General features: G+C 35.1%; 1 protein-coding gene across 15 annotated transcripts in view; it reads right to left on the bottom strand.

The window, feature by feature from the left end:
• LOC137629528 (putative leucine-rich repeat-containing protein DDB_G0290503) overlaps positions 1–24352 on the bottom strand; it is a 227452-nt gene that overhangs the window by 36202 nt on the left and 166898 nt on the right. For 13 of the 15 annotated variants that reach the window (XM_068360916.1, XM_068360919.1, XM_068360923.1 and 10 more), the window contains 10 exons: positions 12673–12714; positions 12096–12179; positions 11530–11670; positions 10690–10794; positions 9950–10069; positions 8876–9055; positions 6438–6542; positions 5123–5278; positions 3550–3657; positions 522–650 (listed from right to left, as the gene is read on the bottom strand). In XM_068360916.1, coding sequence (XP_068217017.1) covers positions 522–650; positions 3550–3657; positions 5123–5278; positions 6438–6542; positions 8876–9055; positions 9950–10069; positions 10690–10794; positions 11530–11670; positions 12096–12179; positions 12673–12714 — 1170 coding nt within the window. The remainder of the gene's footprint in view (positions 1–521; positions 651–3549; positions 3658–5122; positions 5279–6437; positions 6543–8875; positions 9056–9949; positions 10070–10689; positions 10795–11529; positions 11671–12095; positions 12180–12672; positions 12715–24352) is intronic. The other 2 variants (XM_068360921.1, XM_068360917.1) reach the window with 2 other exon arrangements.

Here is a 24352-nt window from a genome sequence, read left to right as displayed (position 1 = left end):
TATATATATATATATATATATATATATATCGGAAATAATTATCTAAGAAATAATAATCAATCATTGATGTTAGCGAACGCAGCTCAACATTACCGCTTGCCACTACATACAAAGCTTAATGTTTTTATATGTTAGCGAGCGAAGCGAGCGCATGGTGAAGCAAGAACCATTAGATTTGCTATTATTCTTGTTTTTTTTTTCTTTTTACCTACTAAAATATTGACATCGCATACCAAAGCAAAAGAATCATTTCTGAGATTACGCCATTAATAAGATCACCTACCAAAACAGCACCGAAAGTAAACATGACATTACAGTATTACGTTTGCATGTACGAGTGTAGCGTGTTGTAACAATTAGTTTAAACAAGGACACCACAGGAAGTCATCTGCAAATGACAGAGCCATCTATCGGATACACGAGTGGTGCTACAGTATAAGATAGAAGTAGTAAGTTTAGCGGTGAACTAAATAAAACCTTTAGTAGATACAACACAACCTTATTTTTTAATAAAAACTCACCTGAAATTCCTCACGGGCTTGTAATCTTGAGTAGGTAACTAAACTTTCTTCCAACCTCCGGACACTTGCTTCATGCGCCGCTGTGAGGCGTTCTGCCACCGCTGCTACTTCCGCCTCACGTTCACTTTCCTAATACCAAAGAGAATAAATGAATAACGGTGGAATTTTGATGTCATTGGTAGAGTTTTGGAGTTTAATACATTCAGATAACTTGCTCTAAATAAATGAGTATTTTCGTAATTACAGTTTTCTGAATAACTATAATTACTTAATACTAAAGGAACTAGTCTTAGGAACTGCTGTAAATGCAGTTAACTCAGACAGTTCTGAGTTGGATACCATAGTTAAGAAAATATATTTTCTGTAATATGCATGATTTTCATCAGGTTTCCTTTTAATCTTAAACTCTAACAAGCATTATAGAAGTCATTAGAAAGGTTTATATATATTTTCTGAGCCTTGTCTATTTCGTGGGTTTTCAGCCAAAATTCTTGTTTCTGTACCACCATTGATGGCACTGCCTTACTTCTAGGAGCAAAGAAAACTATACCAGGATTCTTCTTCCTCAAAGAAACTTGCTCTTCAATACATCTACTCAGTAAGCTAGACCATATCTGTGAAAAATAGTTCAAGTTTTTCCAAAAACGCCTCTTGCTGTCACAAGACGTAAATAGCTCTTCTTGGAAAATGATTATTGGATATTGTAACTAGGCCACCCTTCATTGAACGAGCGATCCTTACTCCACTAACCTTTTGGTATTATTTCAAAAGTAGACAGGGTTCAATATGGTTTGACATAAATAATAATAATAATAATAATAATAATAATAATAATCATTCTACTAATTTTCATGATAATATTACCAATAATTTTAATACTAATTAAAAATGTAATAATTTTGAAAAGGATAATATTTCTAATAATAATAATAATAATAATAATAATAATAATAATAATAATAATAATAATAATAAAAGAGATTTTCACAAGTATAAAAATATTCGCCATGAAATATATAGTTTATGCAAACACTTCTGTATCTTGGCATGCCATTTCTAAACATGCAATATGCACTTGCTACTTCCAGTACAGACAACGATATAAACGCTTAAAATATCCTTTGATGCTATCTTCAAGTACTTAGGCGTGTGTCTTTTTTTTTTTTTTTTTTTTGGCGTTATGTTATCATACCAATTTGTCCTCTAAGTATTTTGACAGCAAGGCAATAAAATGGAAATCATCTTAGTGTCAAATAATTAGATTAATGTCTTTCTGTTCATATCAGTTTGATAATAATAATAATAATAATAACAATAATAATAATAATAATAATAATAATAATAATAATAATAATAATAATAATAATAATAATAATAATAATAATAATAGTAATAATCTCCTACGCCTATTGCCGCAAAAGGCCTCTGTTATATTTCGCCAATCGTCTCTATCTTGAGCTTTTAAACCAATACTTTTATTATACAGATATAATGAATTCCTTTGGCCTCCTCAAAGATAATTTGATTCTTTTTTATTGCTTTTTTGTTTTCAAACTTTGTACGTGACCTGCCAGATTTTTCAGAGCTGTTTTCTCGTCTTGTACATATCTTTTTACCTCATAGAAAATTTCATAGAATTTTTGCAGATCGAAAAAAATAAACTCTTCTCCATCATCTAAGACAAGTGAGGAGATGTAGAGTCACACCAAGATGAAACTAGGAGGTAAGCTTTATTGTTTTATGATAATTACATGGAATCATCTTAAATGTAGAAAATATTATTATTAGACAAAAAAAAAATAATAATAATAATAATAAAGTTATCTAAAATATGTTCGGTAAAGTAAGAAGAGTTGATCATTGATTTTTTGTGATCTGATGATAGAAAAAAAAAAGCTGTAACTAGGTTGTAAAATATGACTCAAAACATTAAAAAAGTCCTATTTCCAGTGCTTGCATTCAGGTATGCTTTTCTCAAATGATTTGCTTTTAATAGTCAAGTTTGGCAAATTCCTTTGAATAATTAGTTAGCAGCAACTGGCTTCTTTTTTCATTATGCTAAGAAATAAAATTCAATAAAATACTAGTTATAAACTAGTAAAATTTATAATCAATATTTATGTAATTGGTATTGAAAGATATGTTTACACGAACTTCTGTCAACTTATAATCTAAAAAATATGGCATAAAAATAAGTTCAATTACTCTACAATAGTAGGAATGACTAGCCTGAAATTTTGAAAATTATCCTTAAAAAAAAAAAAAAAATTAAATAAAATTCAAAGAGATTGAGAATATTTTTCAGAGTACTGATAAAGTCAACTATAAAAATATATCTCAATATATCTTCTATCGTATTGAAAATTATGTCAGATGAAACACAGTCAATGTCCATAGTGAACTTTTAAGTAACTTTTAAGTGACGTAGAGGCCTACTGCTTTTAAGTTTATCTCTTTAGTTTACTTAGAGGATATATGTTATGGAGGGACAGGGGACAAGAATGATAAAATATTCAAAATTTATAACCCTGTGAATTCATGACTGCATAATTTGCCTGTTGTTATAACAGGAAAATAATCGAACAGAGAAAATAGATACTGAAAGAATCGTGCGAAAAAAAAACCTCATTGATTTAAGCAAAGAAAGATGAAATAATAATATTTCTATTCCTATAAATTCATGATCGCGTGAGAGTTAAGAACAAAGGATAATCGAACAGAGAAAAAAGATAAATAACCAAAGAATCGTGCAAAAAAAAAAAAAAAAAAAAAAAACTCGTACATTTAAGTAAAGAAATATTTCATCAAATAGCAATACAAATCCAAGATAGAGAACAAGCAACTAGCAATACAAGATGCTATTAAAATCTACAAGAATAAAATACGAGAGACGTTCTGTAGCAAAGCTTCTACAGCAAGTGAGGATCAGCATCATGCTCGAATCTTGCAAGGAGATAAGACAAGAAGAAGAAGAAGAAGAAGTAAATCTCTCTCAGCAAAGCGAATTGTGTCTCAAGAAGGACTCTACCATCTCTTTGATCCTTTGTTCCTGCCGACTGATTTTGTCCTGGGCGTGTTGCAGGTCTCTCCTTAACCCGGTCAACTGTTCCTCCCCGTGGGCTGCTTCCTTCCTGACCTGGGAAAAAATAAATAGAATCTAACTGAGGTAAAGACACGAAACGTATACCTTAACTTGCTTTTTTTTTTTTTTTTTTTTTTTTTTTTTTTTTTGAAGGTATAAAATTCAGAACTATAACCAGGATTTGGGCATACTCTTCGCACTCCCCGATTAGTTCACCAAACATTTAACTGGGCTTCACAGGGCACTAGAAGAGTTTGAAGACCCATGCCTACATGGCTGAGGACTATGAAGCGCGAAGTAGATGATGAATGGAGAAGTATTGTTTTAAAAGCTCTAGATAGAGACGACTGGTGTAATCTAACGGAGGCCCTTTGCGTCAATAGGCGTGGGAGGAGATGATGATGACGATGATGAGGATATATATGTGTATATATATATATATATATATATATATATATATATATTATATACATATATATATATATATGCATATATATACATATATATATATATATATATATATATATATATATATATATATATTATACATATATATATATATATATATTATACATATATATATATATATATATATATATATATATATATATATATATATATATATATATATATATACATATACATACTGATAAAGATATGTCGTCAAAAAGAGGAAATACCATTGAATAAAATGCTGAACAAAACCGTAGAACGCTAGAGCTGAGTAATCAGCAGAACGTTTTCAAACAGAACGCAATATGTAAGACTACAAAATATCCAAAGAGGGGCACTCAGTAGAGCGCAGACTTCCACCGCGGCAGCTTATTTCTTGACCTTTACTTTGATCTTTAACCTAAACGTGGATTTTCATACACTCAAATATGAGCCAAAATTAAAGTCTCTGTAACAACAATGTCTAGACTTATGGCTGATTATGTGATATGGAAGTTTTGCTCCTCCGTAACCTTGACCTTTGACCTCCCAAAATTTATTCTTTACCCAGCTCCTTAACACTTTAAAATCCCTGCAGTTTTCATTACTTTACTATAAGAATTGTGGCGTATGCTTGATGAACAGAATTTTACATTTTGCTTAACCTTGACCATGGACTCGACCTTGACCTTCAACCTTAAAATGTATTAATTAGCATGGATTTTCATACACTCAAATATGAACCAAGTGTGAATTCTCTGTGCCAACGATGTCCAGACTTATGGCTGATTACGTGACGTGCATTGGACATTTTGCTTTACCGTGACCTTGGCCATTGACCTTGACCTTCCTAAATTTCACAATTTCCAGCTGTTTAGATAACAGTTAATCCCTGTAAGTTTCATTACTCTACGATTGAAATTGTGGCCAGGAAGCTGTTCACAAGCAAACACACACACACACACAAACACAAACACACAAACAGGGATTAAAACATGACCTCCTTCCAACTTCGTTGTCGGAGGTTATAACACTCTACGCAGCGTATACGTTATAAGCTAAAATAACACTGAACGTCCTAACTTACAGCGTCTAACTTATTCCTCGTCTGTTGCAACAACTTCGACTCCTTCGACAAGGCTTCCTTGAGTGAGGCTACTTCCTTTCGTTCGCCAGACATGAGATCCTCAAGGGCGCTGATTTGACTCTTAAGTCCTTCTATTTGGGCTTCTAGTGTCAGTATCTGTAGATAAAAGAAAATCAGGGATCAAAGGATAGAGATGTGTTTGAAGAGAGAAAACAGCAAACGAGCTTTAGCTTCTTGGAACTTGTTTAAATGTTTAAAGGTCGCTCATGAATGGCAGAGGCAAGGGACAGTGACATTGCCATAGCAAGCAGGATAATGCCCTAGAGACTGACCATATATGATCAACGCCCAAGCCTCCTCTCCACCTAAGTTAGGACCAGGGAGGGGCCAGGCAGTGGCTGCTGGTGACTCAGCAGATAGACCTATAGGTTCCCCCAATCCCCCCAACCTTAGCTCACAAGGATGGTAAGATTGCAGGCACAATGGCACTAACGAGTCTGACTGGCAAACACCAGGCAGAGACGTTACCAATCAGGCCATAATTACCCCTTGTACAAAGAAAAAGAAAAGTAACTTATAAGACAAGAACAAAATATCCGTCTATTACTGAAGATATGAGTTGCTTACTGAAATTTCTATAAGAAATCAAATCAACAAATCACTGGCGAACATGAGGATCGTTTATTTTGTCAGCACGGAAATTTTCTTCTCTGTCAAGATAAATGGTAAAAGCAGTTGACAAAATTCCGTGAAAAATACATAAATGAGAGAACTTGTTAGAGAAAAAATGCAATACGAGTAAAACCTACCATTTTTTCCTGAGCTTTGGTATATTAGCATAAGAAATATCTCTGTTTATCATGTACCGCAAGTTGTATAAAGTGTAAACTTTTGTGGTAGCCTATTGGAAACGTCCCTGCCTGACGTTCTGCTGGACAAGAGATCAAGGTCCGCTCACGTTCGATAGTCTTTTGTAGTGTCTACAATCTCACCATGCATGTGAGCTAAAGATGGGAGTTGGGGGTTTTTGGAAGCCTATAGATCTACCTGCCGAGATATCAGCAGCCTTTGCATGGCCCTCCCTGGTCCTAGCTTGGGTGGAGAGGGGCCTTGGGATCTAATCATATGTAATATGGTCAGTCTCTTGGGCATTGTCCTGCTTGATAGAGCAATGTCACTGCCCCTTGCCCCTGCCATTCATGAGTGACCTTTAAATTTTATTTTATAGAATCAAAAGGGTGTTCCTATCTACCAGCATAAGTATAGTTTTTATACCGTTTTAAGTCTTTCAGAATGAATCCCTCATTTTACCCACCTGGCGGTCTTTCTGCATAGAGTCTCTGATCATTTTCCTCAGCTCCTGTTGTTGTTCAGCAGTTTTGTATTCGTGATTTCCAGCTACTTTCATTAGGCTTTCCATCTGCAAAAGATAAATTGACTCTTTCAGCTTCAAGCCAAATCAAATTTAGATTATTTTGTGGTCATCAAATATTCAATTAGAGTATCGTTTTATGTAGCCTGTAGTAAAAGAATTATTTGATTTCAATAAGGAGAAAATTAATTTAAGCATTATTTTGTGGTAATTGGATATCCGGGAAGGGTATCCTATTATGAAGTCTGTAGTAAAAGAATAACTTTATTTCAATAATGAATACACTTTAAATTATGAAGCATTTTAGAAGCATAGTCAAGCTGTATGTAGAAAGAGAGAGAGGAAAAACACGGACTGATATATATATATATATATATATATATATATATATATATATATATATATATATATATATATATATATATATATATATTTATATATATATATATAATATTCAACAGCTTTTCAATATTCCCCAAGTATGCAAACCTACGTAATTGTCACGTGTTTAGCTTGCAGCAGATGTATTTTTAATGTTGAACAGGCTGACATACGTCTCTTTTTATAGTTTATATATGGAATATCTGTTTTTAATGTTGTTACTGTTCTTAAAATATTTTATTTTAATTGTTTATTACTTCTCATATAGTTTATCTATTTCCATATTTCCTTTCCTCACTGCGCTATTTTTCCATGTTGGAGTTCTTAGGCTTATAGCATCCTGCTTTTCCAGCTAGGGTTGTAGCTTAGCTAATAATAATAATAATAATAATAATAATAATAATAATAATAATAATAATAACAGATCATTTTAAACTGATAGAGTTATGAAAGTCAGTGATGCTTGCAAAATCTTATTCACCACTTTATTCAACTTCACTGTTAAGAATTTGCCGTAAAAAAACGGTAAAAATCCTAGAATAAATGTTGCCAGGCATATACTGTTATAAAAACGGATATATTGATGCAAAAGAGTAATATTACGGTCACTAACCCGTAAAAGATATAACAAATGGGGTAAAATTACGATCACCTGTATTTTACTGAAATACGGCTGAGAATAGTATATTTTTACGGATAATTTTCAATTGAAATTACGTTATATTAAACAGTGTTGTCACCCATCATTACTTCACTGTATTAATAATTCACCGTTAAGAATAATGCAAATCGATTCAAACTAAAATAAAAACAAATAAGTAATAACTGGAACATATTTTATATCAAAACAAATATTTAAACTGCCAGAAAATACATATGAAAAGTGTCCTAAATACACATATTAACAAATACGCAATTTCTGATTATCTACTGTTTAAAAAAAAATAATTTTATTCGGAAGTTCTTCGTAAAAAAATATACTGTTCTCAGTCGTATTTCAGTAAAATACAGGCGACCGTAATTTTTACCCTACTTTGTTATTATCTTTTACGAAATTTACGGGTTGGTGACCGTAGTACCACTCCTTAACGTCAATATATCCGTTTTTAAAACGGTAAATGCCTGGCAACCCTTTATTCGAGGATTTTTACCATTATTTTTACGTCATTTTTTAACAGCTATAAAGATTATTATTCCTCGATATTTTCTTGCTCCACAAAAGAGAAAATGTTGCAAAGAGTAATGCAGATGTTTTGCAATGCAACAAACATGGGTCTACTTTTCTCCAGCTCACTAAATAACTATATATTCATATGCTATCTCTTTGACCTATAGCATGATTGATTACTTCAAGTTAACAATCAAATGATCTATGCAAAGATGAATAGGCCTATCTATGTAGTTTGTAAGAGTATCAAATTGTAATAACATTGCGTTTTAAGATGGTTTTATTTTACAATTCTCAATTATCATCGGGCTAATCTTGATGGTACGCTTTTCTATATATCTACTATATTCTTTTGTGAGTATAAGTAACCTAACCTTACCCAGCACTTCTTTATTTTTATACTCTTAACTATCTATTTATCTGTCTGTCTATCCATCTATCTGTTTAAAATTTTACGTTCTTGCTTCTTTGAATATCTATGATGTGCTTTTCAATAAAAGGAATCATGGATTTTTCACGAAAAAACGAATCGTCCAAAGACGTACTCGCTTATGACAAATCTATATTTTTCTCTGTACCTTCTCTTATTGTTAAAGTCATGTAAAACACAATATTCTATAACTAGCATCGTAAAAGAGCCATAGGTAAAACGTCAAGTTATCTCCCTCAAATATTAATGTATACGTAATAAATTTTCCCGAATTTGACTTAAAAGTGAGCATATTTCATTCATTCTTCAGCACAGAGTGGGCGTCTTCGACAGACTTCCTAAGGCAAATATTTGCCTACACTACAAAACGCAGATTCTCAACAATCATCTAATCCTTCTAACCTGTTCATGCAAATTAGTGTTCAGTTCCTTCTCGTAGGCAAGAGCATCAGAGAGTTGGTTGACATCCTGCTTGACTTGACGAAGCTGTTCTGTCTTCGAAAGCGCCTCTTCTCTAGCTTTTGTCAAGGCTGCCACCGCATCTTCCAGCTGGTGGCCCAGTCTCTCCACACTCTCGCTTGTCTAGGGATTTCATGCACTTTGTGGCTATCTGAATATTATATATACTACATGCATGGAAATATTGATAGAAATAAAGATGAAGAATTTATAGATTGAGGCACAGCATGCCAGTGTTGTTAATAAAAACATAGAATGTAAAATAAAGCCTTATAGTTGATATATTATGCACAAAAGCGAACATTCGAAGCTCATAGGCTTATGAATATACTATTTATGCATATACACATATACATTCAGTTGCATAGACTATCACGTGAATATAATTGTTCCCGCATATGCAACATTTTCTACCTAAATCTTCTTCTTCCCCACCGTTATCAATACATTAAGGGGTCGGTTGCCTGATGGGCCCTCTCATAGAAGTTACAAAAGGAAGTATGCACGTGATTTACATTACTGGGAGCAGTGTTTCCGTGTATCTGTTCTATAGTGTATTATAACATAAAGTGTTCAAGAGTTATTTCAAGTATATCGAAGCCAACGGACCAAATGTGAAGAGAAATTTATATTTTCTTATTGTTTCCATCAAAATGCAGAGATATAGCTTTGAGTGATTATGAATTAAATCAGTTGCATTATAATTATGATTATAATTATAATTATACCTGTTTGCATAAAATATGCTTATATCTCTTAGCAAAAGGCAGAATGAGATGTTATAAGCAAAAATCCCATATAAGAAGTTTAACTGAAAAATATTAGTGTAGGAATTTGCAAGATTCTATATCACTTCTCTTATTCAAGAAAACTGTAAAAAAAAAAAAAGTTATTCTTTCACTGAGAAATCTATTGAAAATATTAAAAAAAAAATCTGTTCTTAATTGGAATTTATAGTAATTTATAATTTATTGAATTATTCTTTTCTCATTTTCTTTTACTCATTAAGATTCCTACTTCTTGAGCTGAGAGACTCTCCTGTAGATTCAAGTTCTTCCTCTGCGCCTCCGCCGCCCTTCGCTCCGCGTCCGCCCTGGCCTCTGTTGCCGCTGACACTTCATCCTCCAGTGTACGCACCTGTTAAGGAACCGAGGACACCTTTAGCATCTGTCACAATAGACTTTTTATAGCATTCTTGGCACTTTTATAGCCATTTCATGCATTTTAAGCACTTTCTAGCCTTATTATAGCGTTTTAACACTTTTCTAGCCCTCATAGCACTTTTCTGGCATTTTATATCATTTAGCACATTTCTAGCCCTTATAGGACTTTTCTAGAATTTTAAAGCCTTTTTAGCGCTTTTTTAGCACTTTTAGCCCTTTTCTAGCCTTTTATAGCGTTTTTTCGCACCTTTTTGGCCTTTTCATGGCGATTTTAGCACTTTTCTAGCTTGAATATAGTGTTCTACGCACTTTCCTAGCCTTTACATAGCGTTGTTCGAACTTCCCTAGCCTTTTCATAGCATTTTTTGCACTTTTCTAACATTTTTATGGCGTCTATGATAGATATAAGCAGATGGCGACAATGCCTTTAGATACTCTCGTAATTAGAAGAAACTAACTTGGTACACATAAGAAACAGTTTGTTCCAACATTTTGTAATAACAGTTTTAAAGACTTCTTCCATCAATGACCACAAGGTTGTAAAAGATTTCTCAAATACTCAATCACTCCTAGGCCTACTTCCTTTAAACTTACCTGTTCCTGCAAAAGCTGCATCGATGATCCCATTTCTTGACACCGCCGCTCGGCCTCTTGCAGCTGCCGTCGAAGTTTATCCTTCTCTCTGTTGGATCTCTCAGACTGAAAATGGATCCTTTTTATTAAAAAATTTTTATATTCGAATAATAAAGGTACAAAATGGAGAGTTTTTCCAAAGGTGAGGAGTAATTGGTCTACAATTAATCATTGCTAAAAATATTTTCTTAAAGATTTTATTGTAACGTCTTAGTCGTATTGAAATGGAAAATATCCCATTCGTGGGAAGATCTCACAGCAAATGAATTTGTTTGTTTCTTATTGTCATGCTGAAATAAAAGAGGAATTATTCATTTACAAAATGACGTCATGAATAATCTTGTACTATAGGGGGTACAGTACATGAAAGCGGTATGCATGTACCAATAGGCCGAGGTACTACTGTATATATACATCAACACACACACACACACACACACACACACACACATATATATATATATACATATATATATACATATATATATATATATATATATATATATATATATATATGTATATTGTACTATATAATTGGTGAGATTATGAATACGAGCATTTATTTAATAATAAATCTTAAAACATTGATAAATAAGTGGTATTGATTCAAATTGAGCTAAGTGAGGTAAAAGTACCTCCAGCTTTAACTAAAGTGACTTTTCTTTATGAAATCAAAGTAAAATTGTGAAAAAAAGGCTGTACCAAATGACACAAATTGATGATAAATAATCTGGAAGGTGATTTATGTAAGAAGGTTGAGACGAGTATTGTTTTTCGCAACTGCAAGAGAAAATGACATACATCGCCGTAGGCGATAGAGAATTCTCTACTTCGGGTCTGCATCTGTCGCGGGTCGATGTCCTCCTGAAGGGCTGCTATGCGGCGACTCAGAGCTCGGTTCTCTTCCCGCAAGACCTCTCCGCGGGCGTCACTCTCCACCAACTGGTTGAGGAACAGAGAAGTTCTCAAGCCATTATTTCTTAAGAGTTTTTTTTTTTTTTTTTTTTTTTTTAATGAAATATTCTATAAAAAAGGGAGGTTTCTAAGTTAGAAATTTTTCTTGACGAAAATATTCATTCAATACAAATTAGATAGTAGAGTATTTAACCATTTTGATAAGTGAATCTCATAGATTTTTTTTTTTTTTTTGACAAAGGGAAGTTTTTTGCGCTACTTGTTTCCAGAATTTTTCTTTATTTCATCGACAAAAATATTCATAAAAATAATGGGAAAACCCCTAACACAGTATGGAACCAAAATTAAAGTATTTGAAGGGACATTGTATAAGCAAGAAAATGTCAAATAAAGGGCATAAAAGAAAGAATGCAAATTATAATGGAAAAAACGAGGAATTTTTTAAAACTAACTTGCGTGAAGGTTTGGTGGTGGAGATTCTGAGCTGTCTTCAAATCTTGCTCCAGCCTCTGAGTTTCAGTCTCCCTAGAACCTACCTGTTGATGGCCAAAAAATAAAGACCACACTGAGCACAAAACTGATAATCTTATAACCTTCTTAAATAGCACTGCTAGACTTTATAGTACCCAATAAAAGATATGATTTTTGTGCCTACCTAAATCAAAGCAAATCTTGAGAAACGGGTAGTTAAGGGGCACTGTCATTATATAGTCAATGAGGCATCTCTCAGCCATATATCTTTCTGAATAAGATTCCATCAAGCCTAATAAAATTTTTACTCAAAATTCTATTGAATTTGGCTATGCATAATTTGATTGCCATACTGGTTAGAATAATGATATATTCTTCTGAAAACATGTTAATCATTCTACAAGACATATTGCTAAAGAAACAAAAAATCTGTCATGTACATTGCTGAAGTAAGTCATGTGGTACTGACTTCACAAACATTGAATTTGAATTTCTCTCTAAATAATCTATAATTAAACAATATCACTACATCAAATATATGTACAGAAAAGCACTTACCTCTTCTTGAAGCTTATATATATCTGCACAAAGCTCAAACCCCTGAGGAAGATGAAAGTTAGCAAAAAAAAAAAAAGAGAGAGACGGGGACATAAATAAGTCTCTTGAATACATTTCTACTTCAGAAACCTGAGATATTTCATTAGTCACCAAATATAAATAACTGCATAATTATAAGTTATTCTAAAAAAAAAAGAAAAAAAATATATTTTATTGCATTTGACAATCAGCTGACCAATGTAACCAGGAAGGAAATATATGTCTTGACAAATATCATAGATGGTTGATGAACTGTCTAGGCCTATATATTTCATGGTTCAGAAAATCATGATCTTAGTTTTGTTCTCATTCCCCTAACCTACAAGGGGAGGGGAAATGGGGACACAGGCAGATAATCAGGTATATTTAGTGTCACAATATACACACGCAAACTGGGTATGAGAAGCAATGGTATAAGTAGAGGTAGGTAGGCCTATTTAGGATCGGTGCCCAGGTCATTAAATACAACAAGGTAAAGAAAAAAGGAGATGGAAGCCAGCTTTATAGCAAGATACTTTAGAAGAACAGTAAAATTATTTTTATAATTAAGAGAATAGGTCGTTCTTAATTTACTGACGCATTTATGCAATCTAAAAATAGAAACTATCACGAGGAACAGTTTATAAACAAGGCAGAAGAATCGTCGCTGGTAGAGTTTTAAAACAATAAATATAAGAACTAAAGTTTTCAGACCCTCTTCTCTAGAGGTAAACAATTATAAAATCAAAATTACAAAAGTTTACGAATGAACCTATGTGATATTTGATTTGTGGTCAATAATGACATATAAGAAATCACTATGGATATCCAAAATACTCTTATTCGTGCATATTTGCTTAACTTTGCAGTTGTACCGAAGCGATTCCCAGCTCAACGCAGTTTCATAAGCTTAACTTTATCTCAAACAGCTCTTCAGAAGAGATTGACAGTGCAACACAGTTTCATAACAGCAATCTATTATTTGTATTTATATATCTTAACAGTTTCTATCCTATTAACATTTATTCTTCCACTTAAGATATTTTTAACAATCTTATTAATAATAAAAAAAAAGTATCTGAAATCTAGTAGGGCAAGGGTTAATTCAGATATTTTTCTCCACTCAAAACATATCCTAACAATATTTTCGATTCAATTTACTGTTTCACAGAAAAGGAGAGAGAGAGAGAGAGAGAGAGAGAGAGAGAGAGAGAGAGAGAGAGAGAGAGAGAGAGAGAGAGAGAGAGATAATGTTTATACTAATTTGTGTGCAGAGGTCGCTGACAAGATTCACCATCTATTTACCAAGAAGATGCCTTTCCTGGCGTAGCCTACCGTCAGATGTCTCTAGCTCTGCATTGATCCTGGCATCTTAGAATAGCAAAATAGGATGTATATCTTCTAAATGTACAAACAATTCAGTGAGTAAGCTGCTTTGTAGCAATATCCAAGTGTTTGAAGTGTTATGAAAGTTTTTAGCATATTTCCCGTGCAGTCAGGACAGGCGTTTCTGGTGAGACTTCAGACTGAGAAGTCGAGTAAGTTGCTGGCTCTTACTAAAACAGAATATTTTGTATGGAAGAAACGCCCGATAAAGTATAATAGTTACAGTTAGTGCCGCATATGTTTACCAAATTACCTCTTTTGTTAGTTCAAGTAATTGTAGATTTATTACTCATCATTGTGGGAAAAGCTAGTGGAAATTTTATACTGTAGGCCTGTATGTGATGAACAAGATTTCACTTTGAAAACCCAGTGGTATTTCCCCATATCACTGAGATAGTAGTGACAGAAAAATTGAAACCCTTTTCGTTTAGACCTTTGAACTGGATTTTGTTTTGTAAGCAAGTAAGCAAATACTATCTTAGGGATCTCTAATTGAAGAGTTGAGAATTATACGTTGTTTATTCTCGGGATAAATATTTCGGTGCTACTATAGCGTGAGGTCTACCACACTATAGCGTGAGATCTACCTCCCATTACTACTATAGCGTGAGGTCTACTGCTGAATTATTCGTCCCTCATAGATAAAACACATTTCATACATTTGTTTAAGCAATAAACACTTAATTTAAACATATCTTAGAAATGACTCTAATAGATCATTGGATTTCTAATTACATTAAAAAAAGGAATAAAGGTAAAAATAAACATGTTATCATATATTTCCATACATTTATTCTAGCGCTACACTCTTCGTACATCAAACATGTTATATATTTCCATACTTTTATTCTAGCGATACACACTTCGTGCATCAAACAGGTTATCATATATTTCCATACATTTATTCTAGCGATACACACTTCGTACATCTTCTAAGAATGACACAAATAGATCTGCTTCTTGAACTGTATCCAAGAGATTGTGCTCTCTTAAAAAGGCGAGTGCTGCTTCTTCTGTCAGAATGACTCTTCTATAAAACTCCTTCAGCAACATTTTTAGTACCCTCAATCGATGATATCTCTTTTAGGCCGAGGGAAAAACAGATTTAGGAGCTGTGGGACGCTGGTCACGCGGTAGACCTCACCCTCAACCTGGGTAGGCGACATATGGCGGTAGACCTCACACTATAGTAGCATCAATATTTCTTAAATAGTTTTAATACGTTAAGGCTCTATTAAAAGTTGTCCCATGAACCCATTTTTAGTCGACCACCCCATGGCTTTATTGTTGCAGGTAACGCCCCCTGTTCTGTAAACCGAAGTAGTTGAGCTTGTAAACACGTTATCAAAAGCCTTTTTTTTTTTTTTTATTCATTTTACGTAGGGATGTATAGGAAAATAATGTTATTCGCTTAAAACAATTCGTAATAGTAATAAAAATACATTACATCACGTGTTAACTAGCTCAGGGAATCTGTTTTACAGCAAAGACAAGCAGTGTTGGTAACAGTTATCCAAATAGTGCAGGGACAGAGACATTTGAATTTGCTATAAGCCCAAGGGCTCCAACATAAAAATAGCCCAGTGAGGAAACGAAACAAGGAAATAAATAAACTATATTAAAACGTAATAAACAATTAAAATTAAATATTTTAAATACTGTAACATTAAAGTAGATCTTTCATATATAAATTACAAAAATGAAAAAGAGGAAGAGATAAGATAGAATTGTGTGCCTGATTGTACTCTCAAGCAAGAGAACTCTAACCCAAGACAGTGGAAGACCATAGTACAGAGGCTATGGTACTACCCAAGACAAGAGAACAATGGTTTGATTCTGGTTGGTGATCTGACAAAAATCTCCCACCATCACTCAACCGCAGTTGGCCAGTGGGGTGACAAAAAAAAAAAAAAAAAAAAAAAAAACTTGACAAACCCCAGACATGAATAAGGACATGTCTTAGACATTTGTCCTCCAGTGGACTGGAGGCAGCTATATTTGTTGTTTGATTATATATATATATATATATATATATATATATATATATATATATATATATATATATATACTGTATATATATATATAATATATATATAATATATATATATATATATATATATATATATATAGATAGATAGATAGATAGATAGATAGATACTGCGATACAACAATGTTAATGACTGAAATTAGACAATGGAAAGAAACACGGGAATAGAAAAGTAGATTTATCATATATATATATATATATATATATATATATATATATATATATATGTATATATATATATGTATATATATATATTATATATACATGCATATATATATATATATATATATATATATATATATATATATATATATATATATATATATATGCGTATCAATATTTGGTCTCCGACAATCAGCTGATCGACTTCCTATCCCTTGAACCATCTGGTTTCCACCGCGACCGGTCACACGCACACATACGGCAGTTTTGGACATGAAAATCACCTCAAGCAATCTACTGAAGTATGCCTTTTTGAGCAAATTAAACCATCTCGTCTTTACTTCAAATCTTACTTGCTTCTTGAATCTCTCTCTCTCTCTCTCTCTCTCTCTCTCTCTCTCTCTCTCTCTCTCTCTCTCTCACCCTTATATTTCAACACCTCATATATAACGACTCACCTTCTACAACCACCTACATTGAGAAGTATAAAAAATGCAATGTTCAATTAAAGGTCTAAAGTTAAGAGTTATTACAAAACAAAGATATAGGAACTAGCATTTGCTGTTTAACTTTCCAAAAAGTCAGCCTAGGCCTATGGTGACTTTACATAGTTGAGGTAAGGCTGGAGGAGGTTTTGTTCGGTGAGGTTGAGGTATAGTAGGAGGAGCAGCAGTAGGAGAAAAAAAATGCAATTCAATAGAAGGTTGGTTCTGTAATTAATCCCAACCTTGCATCACCATTCCTCCCCTACGGAGTATCTCCTCCTCCAGAGTCCAGACACCTTCCCTCTTCGGTGTTCCTTCCCTGGGATTAATAGTTATTCCTCGAAGGTTTCCTACCGTCTAAGTTTATGCATGTATGTACGTACATACACAAATAATATATTCCTACCAAAATAATTGATAGACAACCTACTTCACCACCAACGCTACAATTACTTCAATTTTCTTATCGTTTATTTTATAAACATTGACATAAAAGTCATTACTTTTAAATATGAAACATGAATAAAAATCTTATTTGACATTTAAGCAAATAAAAAACAAATTCGCCATCTTTAAATTTTGAATCTGTGAGAGAAAACTCGTTAAAGTTTGGCTCATCTAACTCACTGGAATGATATGAATCAGCTGATCCGATAAAACAACCTGCTAGTGTCATAATCCGTAGTCACGCCAGTGTTGCTTTAAACTCCTATGCTAAACATAGCGTTATCTGTATCAGTGTAGAAATAAAATCTTAAACCTGAAAATGGGACACTGAAAAATAGAAAGAAGAAATAGAAAGTAAAGTAAGCTCAGAAATATATAGAACATGGAAGAAATAAATTAAAGAAGAAGAAATAAGTGACATTACATTTACACCAGTGACATTTTAGAGCAAGATCTAATACGTTAAAACTAAACCTTTTAAATAGACACGTGAAAATGAGGAAGAATATTTGACCTATTTTTTGTTGTTTTGCCAGGAACATAGAAACGAAAGAAATCAATCAATTAAGCTTCAACAACCCTACGAGGAAGACCTAAAGGAAATAATATGGTAATTTTCATTTAGGGAAGCAAATATAAATAAAGAAAAAAAAAAGACATATTAAACCTGATGTGGAGGGAAAGACAAAACAGGATAAGAGAAAGATAAACTTTAGAGGCGCCGTTACAGACACCATGCCTCATCCACGAACCTGAACTGAGACTTATATCAGAAATGAATCTGGATAAGATATCCCTTGTAATGAAGACAAAATTAAATATGCTCAATCTAAAGGCAAATTTCAGGGGAAAATATGAAGATGATTTGCGTGACCTATGCAAAGATGTAAATACAACTGAACATTTATTTTTATGCCCAAAATTAGGACAGTTAATGAACGTAGCATAGACTCCTTAAAGGAGTCTATGGAACGTAGACACAAGTATAGGTACGCTAAAAAAAATCTAGCAGGGATCTGGTTGCATTTATAGGTAGGGCAATGCACATGAAAGAATTTAAAAAGTCCTAACTGATCACAATAGGTTGCCAAAACTGATGATAGCAGGGTGTTATCCTATCTGATTTCAAGGTAGAATGTGATAAAAGTAAAGATTGAGAATCTCATTATTAATTTATCTATGATAGAGGTAAAATAATATACAAAATTACCAAATAAGCTTAATCACAGTAATAAGAATAAGCTTAGAAGCTTTGCGCCTATCTATAAAGTGATAGAGTGCCCGCTAACTGATTTTGCGGTGTGAGCAATAAAGAACCAGGAACCAGGCCCGGTATATTATAAAAGAAACTTGAAGTTAAAAGTAAAAGTATATAAGTTGTGCTGTCTGTGTAGGAGGTAACTAATAATAGTTAATTTTTTGCAGATTGCAGCGCTTAGTAACTACTACGATTCTTCTAGTAGTGTGCTCACAATCACAGTGTTGTGGAGAGAGCAACAAGGAACATGGAACCCGAGATGTCAAACTTTAGACTTCAGAGTTCAGAAGTTCAGAGGGACAGTCAGACGTCTCGTCAGCTTTAGCTTCCCGTAAAGTGTAGTGTACTGGTATCAGTGAAGTTATCTGTGCCTGCTCGTCTTTTGGCTATCCAGTACTCGCATAATATTACAAAACAAGATTGTCGTGCCACGGACGTATAATAGTGCTCACCATAAGTCAACAAGTACAGAAAGAGGTTACAGCGATCCGATCCACATGTCTCGCCAGTCTGTTCGATGCTCTTCCGGCTGTTAACTCAAGGTAAGATTAACTGTTAATAATCTTAAGTTGCATTGCTAAACGCTACGTTTTGATTTCATGTTTGCATTTTTATCAGTGTCAGTTTCAGCGCAAAACTGTAACAGTCACAGGATGTATTTTCCACTATTAGCCAACGCTTTCATACAAGAATGTTCATAACTGAAATTTGTTTTTCTCCGACGGCTTGAATTATTCCTTTGAACTTTTTAGAATATTCAGAATAATTGATAATGGAACTTGGTGTGTTTCACACACACACACACACACACACACACACACACACACACACACAAACACACACAGATCCCCTGTTAAACCGTTAATCCAGAATGGGAGTAAGCAAACATTAAGAAGTTCATTAATAAGGTTGTTTATGGTTCAGCTAAAGTAAGTTTATTTAGAGCAGTATAAGCTTAGAAGCTTTGCACCTATTTATTATGCGATAGTGCCCGCAAACTTATTTTGCGGTGTGAGCAGATACCTTGAAATTGTAAAAGACCATGTTCATAATTTATACAAAGATAATAGGATACAGTTGATAAAATTACACGGATTTTTAAGAAAATATTACTTTTCGTACCTTGTATATAATTCACATAAATTATAACCGTATGTGAAATTCAAGAAAACCTTTGGATTGGCATTAGCATATAAATCCATACTTTGAACTATGGCGGGTACCGTAGGCTATCGCACTTAACATCACTTTTTAAAAGTAACTTTTGGTGTAGCCACAAAAGTGGAAGAACCACATAATTAAAGGTATGGGCGATTATTAGTTTTCATATATATCCTATATGGTATCTACAGTTGGTTTTTAAAAAGGGATTTTAGCGATTATTCTTCTTCTAGCGAGATTCAAAAGAAGAATGGACTGAATTTGGTAAAATAGCATTACGAGAAAATTAGTAAGGTAATTATCCTCTTGGGCTAATTGCCCTAAAGCCACTTTATAGTGATTATACCTAAGTGTTGATTTAAAGGTATTGTATCGGGATTATACTAGTGTGGTAATTTAAAGGTAGTTGAAAATAACATCTCTTGGTTGAATCGTCACCCTGATGGACCTTGGGGTGGCCTTTCAATTGGTGATGCCTCAGACATGTCCTTACATTTGCGCCTGCTTAAAGTTTTTCCGTGCCAGTCCACACCCAAAAAAATTCTTAGTTTGTCAATCTACTGTCTTCTCTTCTTTTCCCTGCTTCTTTTACAATTTCTAGAGACACATTCTGTTATTCTTAATGCCCACCTATTGTCTGTTATCCTCATTATATGTCCTGCCCATGTCCATTTCTTTTTCTTACTTAGAATATACTTTAACTTAGTTTGGTCGAGAACTGAGTATATATAAATTATTGATAAGGCTAAACTAAATTAGAAAAAAAAATTCAAATGAATTTTTCCAAAGTTTTTACCTTAGCCTACGTATGAAAGAACTCTCAAAGGCAGTAGGTTGGCCAGGGCAACCAGCCACCCATTGAGATACTACTGCTAGAGAGTTATTGGATCCTTTGACTGGCCAGGCAGTACTACATTGGCTCACACTCTCTGGTTACGGTTCATGGTTTTTTTTTTTTGCCTACATATACACCGAATAGTCTGGCCTATTTTCACATTCTCCTCTGTCCTCATACACCTGACAACACTAAGATTACCAAACAGTACTTCTTCACTCAAGGGGTTAACTACTGCAATATAATTGTTCTGTGGCTACTTTCCCCTTGGTAAAGGTAGAAGAGACTCTTCTAGGCGGAGGACACTCCAAAATCAAACCATTGTTCTCTAGTCTTGGGTAGTGCCATAGCCTCAGTACCATGGTTTTCCACTCTCTTGGGCTAGAGTTCTCTTGCTTACGAGTTCTCTTGCTTACAAGTACAATCAGGCACTCTCTTTTTATCTTGTTTCTTTCCCTCTTGTCTTTATGAATTTTTTTTTATAGTTTATTTATGATAGATCTCATTTAATGTTGTTAATTATATTAAAATATTTTGAGTGTTATTACTCCTCTTGCAATTTATTTAATTCCTTGTTTTCTTAACTCACTAGGCTATTTTTCCCTGCTGGGCTCATAGTATCATGCTTTTCCAACAAGGGTAGTGGCTTAGCTGGTAATAATAATAATAATGATAATAATAATAATAGTAGTAGTAGTAGTAGTAGTAGTAGTAGTAGTAGTGGTAGTAGTAATAATAATAATAATAATAATAATAATAATAATAATAATAATAATAATTATTAATACTTGAAATAATAATGATAATAGTAATAATAATTAATAATTAAAATAATAATAATAATAATTATTATTATTATTAATGATAACCTTATTGCAAAGTTGATTGGTGCATAACATGTGCATTTCACCAGGTTGGCTAAGCAGGTGATATGGCCAACCACACACGAGCAGCTTTTAATTGACAATTATGTCAATAAGAAAATTGTAGAAAGAAAAAATTGTGGGTATGGTAAACAGCAATTTCTCTCTCTCTCTCTCTCTCTCTCTCTCTCTCTCTCTCTCTCTCTCTCTCTCTCTCTCTCTCTCTCTCTCTCTCACTAAAATCACGAGTCTATGGAACTATGCTATTAATGCTGGACCAAATGTAATGTCGACGAATCTTGCTTCATTTTCGTGTCAGAGTTCCTTGTCCTGAAGTTGACCAGTTATGGCCTAAATATATATATATATATATATATATATATATATATATATATATATATATATATATATATATATATATATATATATATATATAGATGAGGCATCATTAAGGCGAGCAGCGAATCTGTTTACCGGCAATGTAGTGTCTAATTTCCATGCCATTTTAAAGAAAAGGCAAAAACGGTCATCTTCAGATAGGTTTTGTGTCAAAAATGATTACAAGGTTGTTAAAAATTATGACCAAGTATCCAAAAAGCATTGTTGTTGTGGCACTATATGCAAACCGTATATTTCGGCAAGAGGTAAAACCAGCCATAAGACTTTAAGCGAGGTGTCACTAACAACCGCTGACTGGCCATCCCACTCACACCTGCACTAGCAATAATACGCCACTTTTCATTTCTGCTCGGTAGAGAACAGACATGCTGTTGTTCTATCTGGCAAAACCTTTACTCAGTTACGATTAAAGACAATTGTTCAAAAACTTGAAAACTTTCCCTCTTTCTTTCAGAATGTGCATCTTGGGAGGATGTAGAATGCGGGTTTGTTCTGACATAGAACAGCATTGTTATGGCACTTTCATATCAGCTATGAAGACTGATTCTCTCGACTGATTCTCTCGACCTTTGTCCTTTGTGCTGAGATCACACCTGAGTGTAGCGAGTGGCCTCCCACCTAGTGACAGTAATATGGTAGGCGGCGGAAGAAGGAGACGAGGGATTCTTCACTTTTGAATTCATCCTTGAAGGCGAAGAAACTTTGCCGTTTGACTCCGTCGGCTCGTTCCTATCATTCTGACTCTTCTCGATTTGTCTCCTCTGGAGATCGGTTGATTATGAGTGGTGGCCCTTTGACCCTGGGACAACTTTTATGTTTCTGAAGTGTCTGTTACTTTCTCTAGAGAAGCAGCACCGACTTATCTATGCTGATGCTGTGCATCACCTCTGGCCTTCTTTGGGGCTCACAGATTTCCCGTGTAAGGGATGGCTGCTTGAGGTGCTTCAGTTGGGGACATGGCACAAGTGCATAACTGCCTCCCCAGGGGTTTATTTTGATCCTCCCCCATCCCCACTAGATTCCGGAGGTCTTGTACCGAAAATCTCGTGTGTCTGGCTGTTGTGACCTCAGTGTTTGCTCGGCCACCCTACGTTTGGTCTGCTTTGGCAGATGAACTGGAGCAGATGTGGATGAGTATTCCTCGAGGTTACCTGTCAGAGGATTCCTCTGGGATGAGACCAGGAACTAGCTTCAGCTATGTACTACTGGCAGCACACTGTGCTGTCCTTCTGCCTGAGCTTGCCCAGTATGCTGAAGGGAAGAATGCACTACCTGGAGGTCCACCTCCAGGTGTCGGGCGACCTTCCCGTTTGCAGGAGGGTCACCCTCCAGCCCCAGGTGTCAGACAACCTTCCTGTTTAAGGTGCCATTTGTGTGAGGGGTTGCCACTCCTGGGGCTTCTGCAAGCAGGTACTAGATTCATCTCTGCCTCGCTTCAACTCTTTGGAGCGTAGCTTCTCGGAGCTAGACTAGGATGGGGTTAGGAGGCTGCTCACAGCAGGACATAGCAAAGAGCACGTCGCTTTGCACGGCCAAGTTTTTCAAAACCTGCGCCTAAGGTTTCGACCTCATGACTGCACGCCAGCCTTCTGGCACATGAACATCTGCATGCGTATGCGAGATGAAGGCTGCTCGCCGATCTCCTACAGGAGAAAGGATGAGCAGGAGTGTTGTTATCCAGAGCTTGCTAGTTCGGAGGCACAGATTCCAGTCTTGCGTGGTATCGAGCACCAAACTACCTAGTGAGGCGAGTGAGGAAGCTCCTCTGCCCGATGGGGGTCTGTACGCTCTTCCAACTACGCACTATGCTCACTGCACTGAGTTTGCTATACAGTTCCTTACTCTCCAGCACACCACAGGTAAGCGCTACCATGGTAGCTTGCTCTCTAGCAAGACAGCAAGTACAGGTGGAACCCATCTTACCCGCTTGCGTTTACACAGCTATGCACTCTGGCGCACCCCGCCAGTGCTCGCCTCACCAGCTCTCCCCTCACCATCAAGGGGGACAGTGATTGCACTCTCAGGGCTATGCTTCCTTTGCAGCATTTGCCATTCCAGCTTTCCAATTGCACGATCAACAGGCTGACTGCGCTTGCATCCCTGGGGAAGCAGAGCATGGGGATGGTCATGACAGCTCATCTGGCTCTTTCCTAGACACTCCACCTAAGCCTAGGAAACACTCTCATGGTGTCCCTTCGAGTGCCATCGCCTTTTGTCAACCAGGTGCAGTCAGTCTCGGGACCAACTCACGACTCTATAGCAGTACCCCCCACGGGTACTGCAACCATCCCACTTGAGGTTTCGAGTTTCTCTGGGAAAAGTTGTCCCCCGGTTGACCCAAGGCATAGGAGCTCTAAGCAAATTTTTTCTCCAGCCTTGCCCTGCCCTCCTTCCCCTTAGCTGTCCTTCAGGTACCAGAAGTACCTAAGCATCAAGGCCTCTAACACTGGTTGTGACCCTGAGTAAGAAAGGCAGGGCATCATACCCATTTAACTGTAGAAGAGAGAGCTGGGTCACCAGGCAGCCACTCCTCCTCCAGGGTAATCTATTCATCCTAGACCAGCAGAGGTTCAAGGTCTCGTAGGGAGGTCTCATTCATGGACAGCTATTGGCTCTTGC

Source organism: Palaemon carinicauda, chromosome 37 (assembly GCF_036898095.1).
Source record: "Palaemon carinicauda isolate YSFRI2023 chromosome 37, ASM3689809v2, whole genome shotgun sequence".
NCBI lineage: Eukaryota > Metazoa > Arthropoda > Malacostraca > Decapoda > Palaemonidae > Palaemon > Palaemon carinicauda.
Note: the sequence above shows the minus strand (reverse complement) of the source record. Positions and strands in the feature narration are given on the sequence as shown.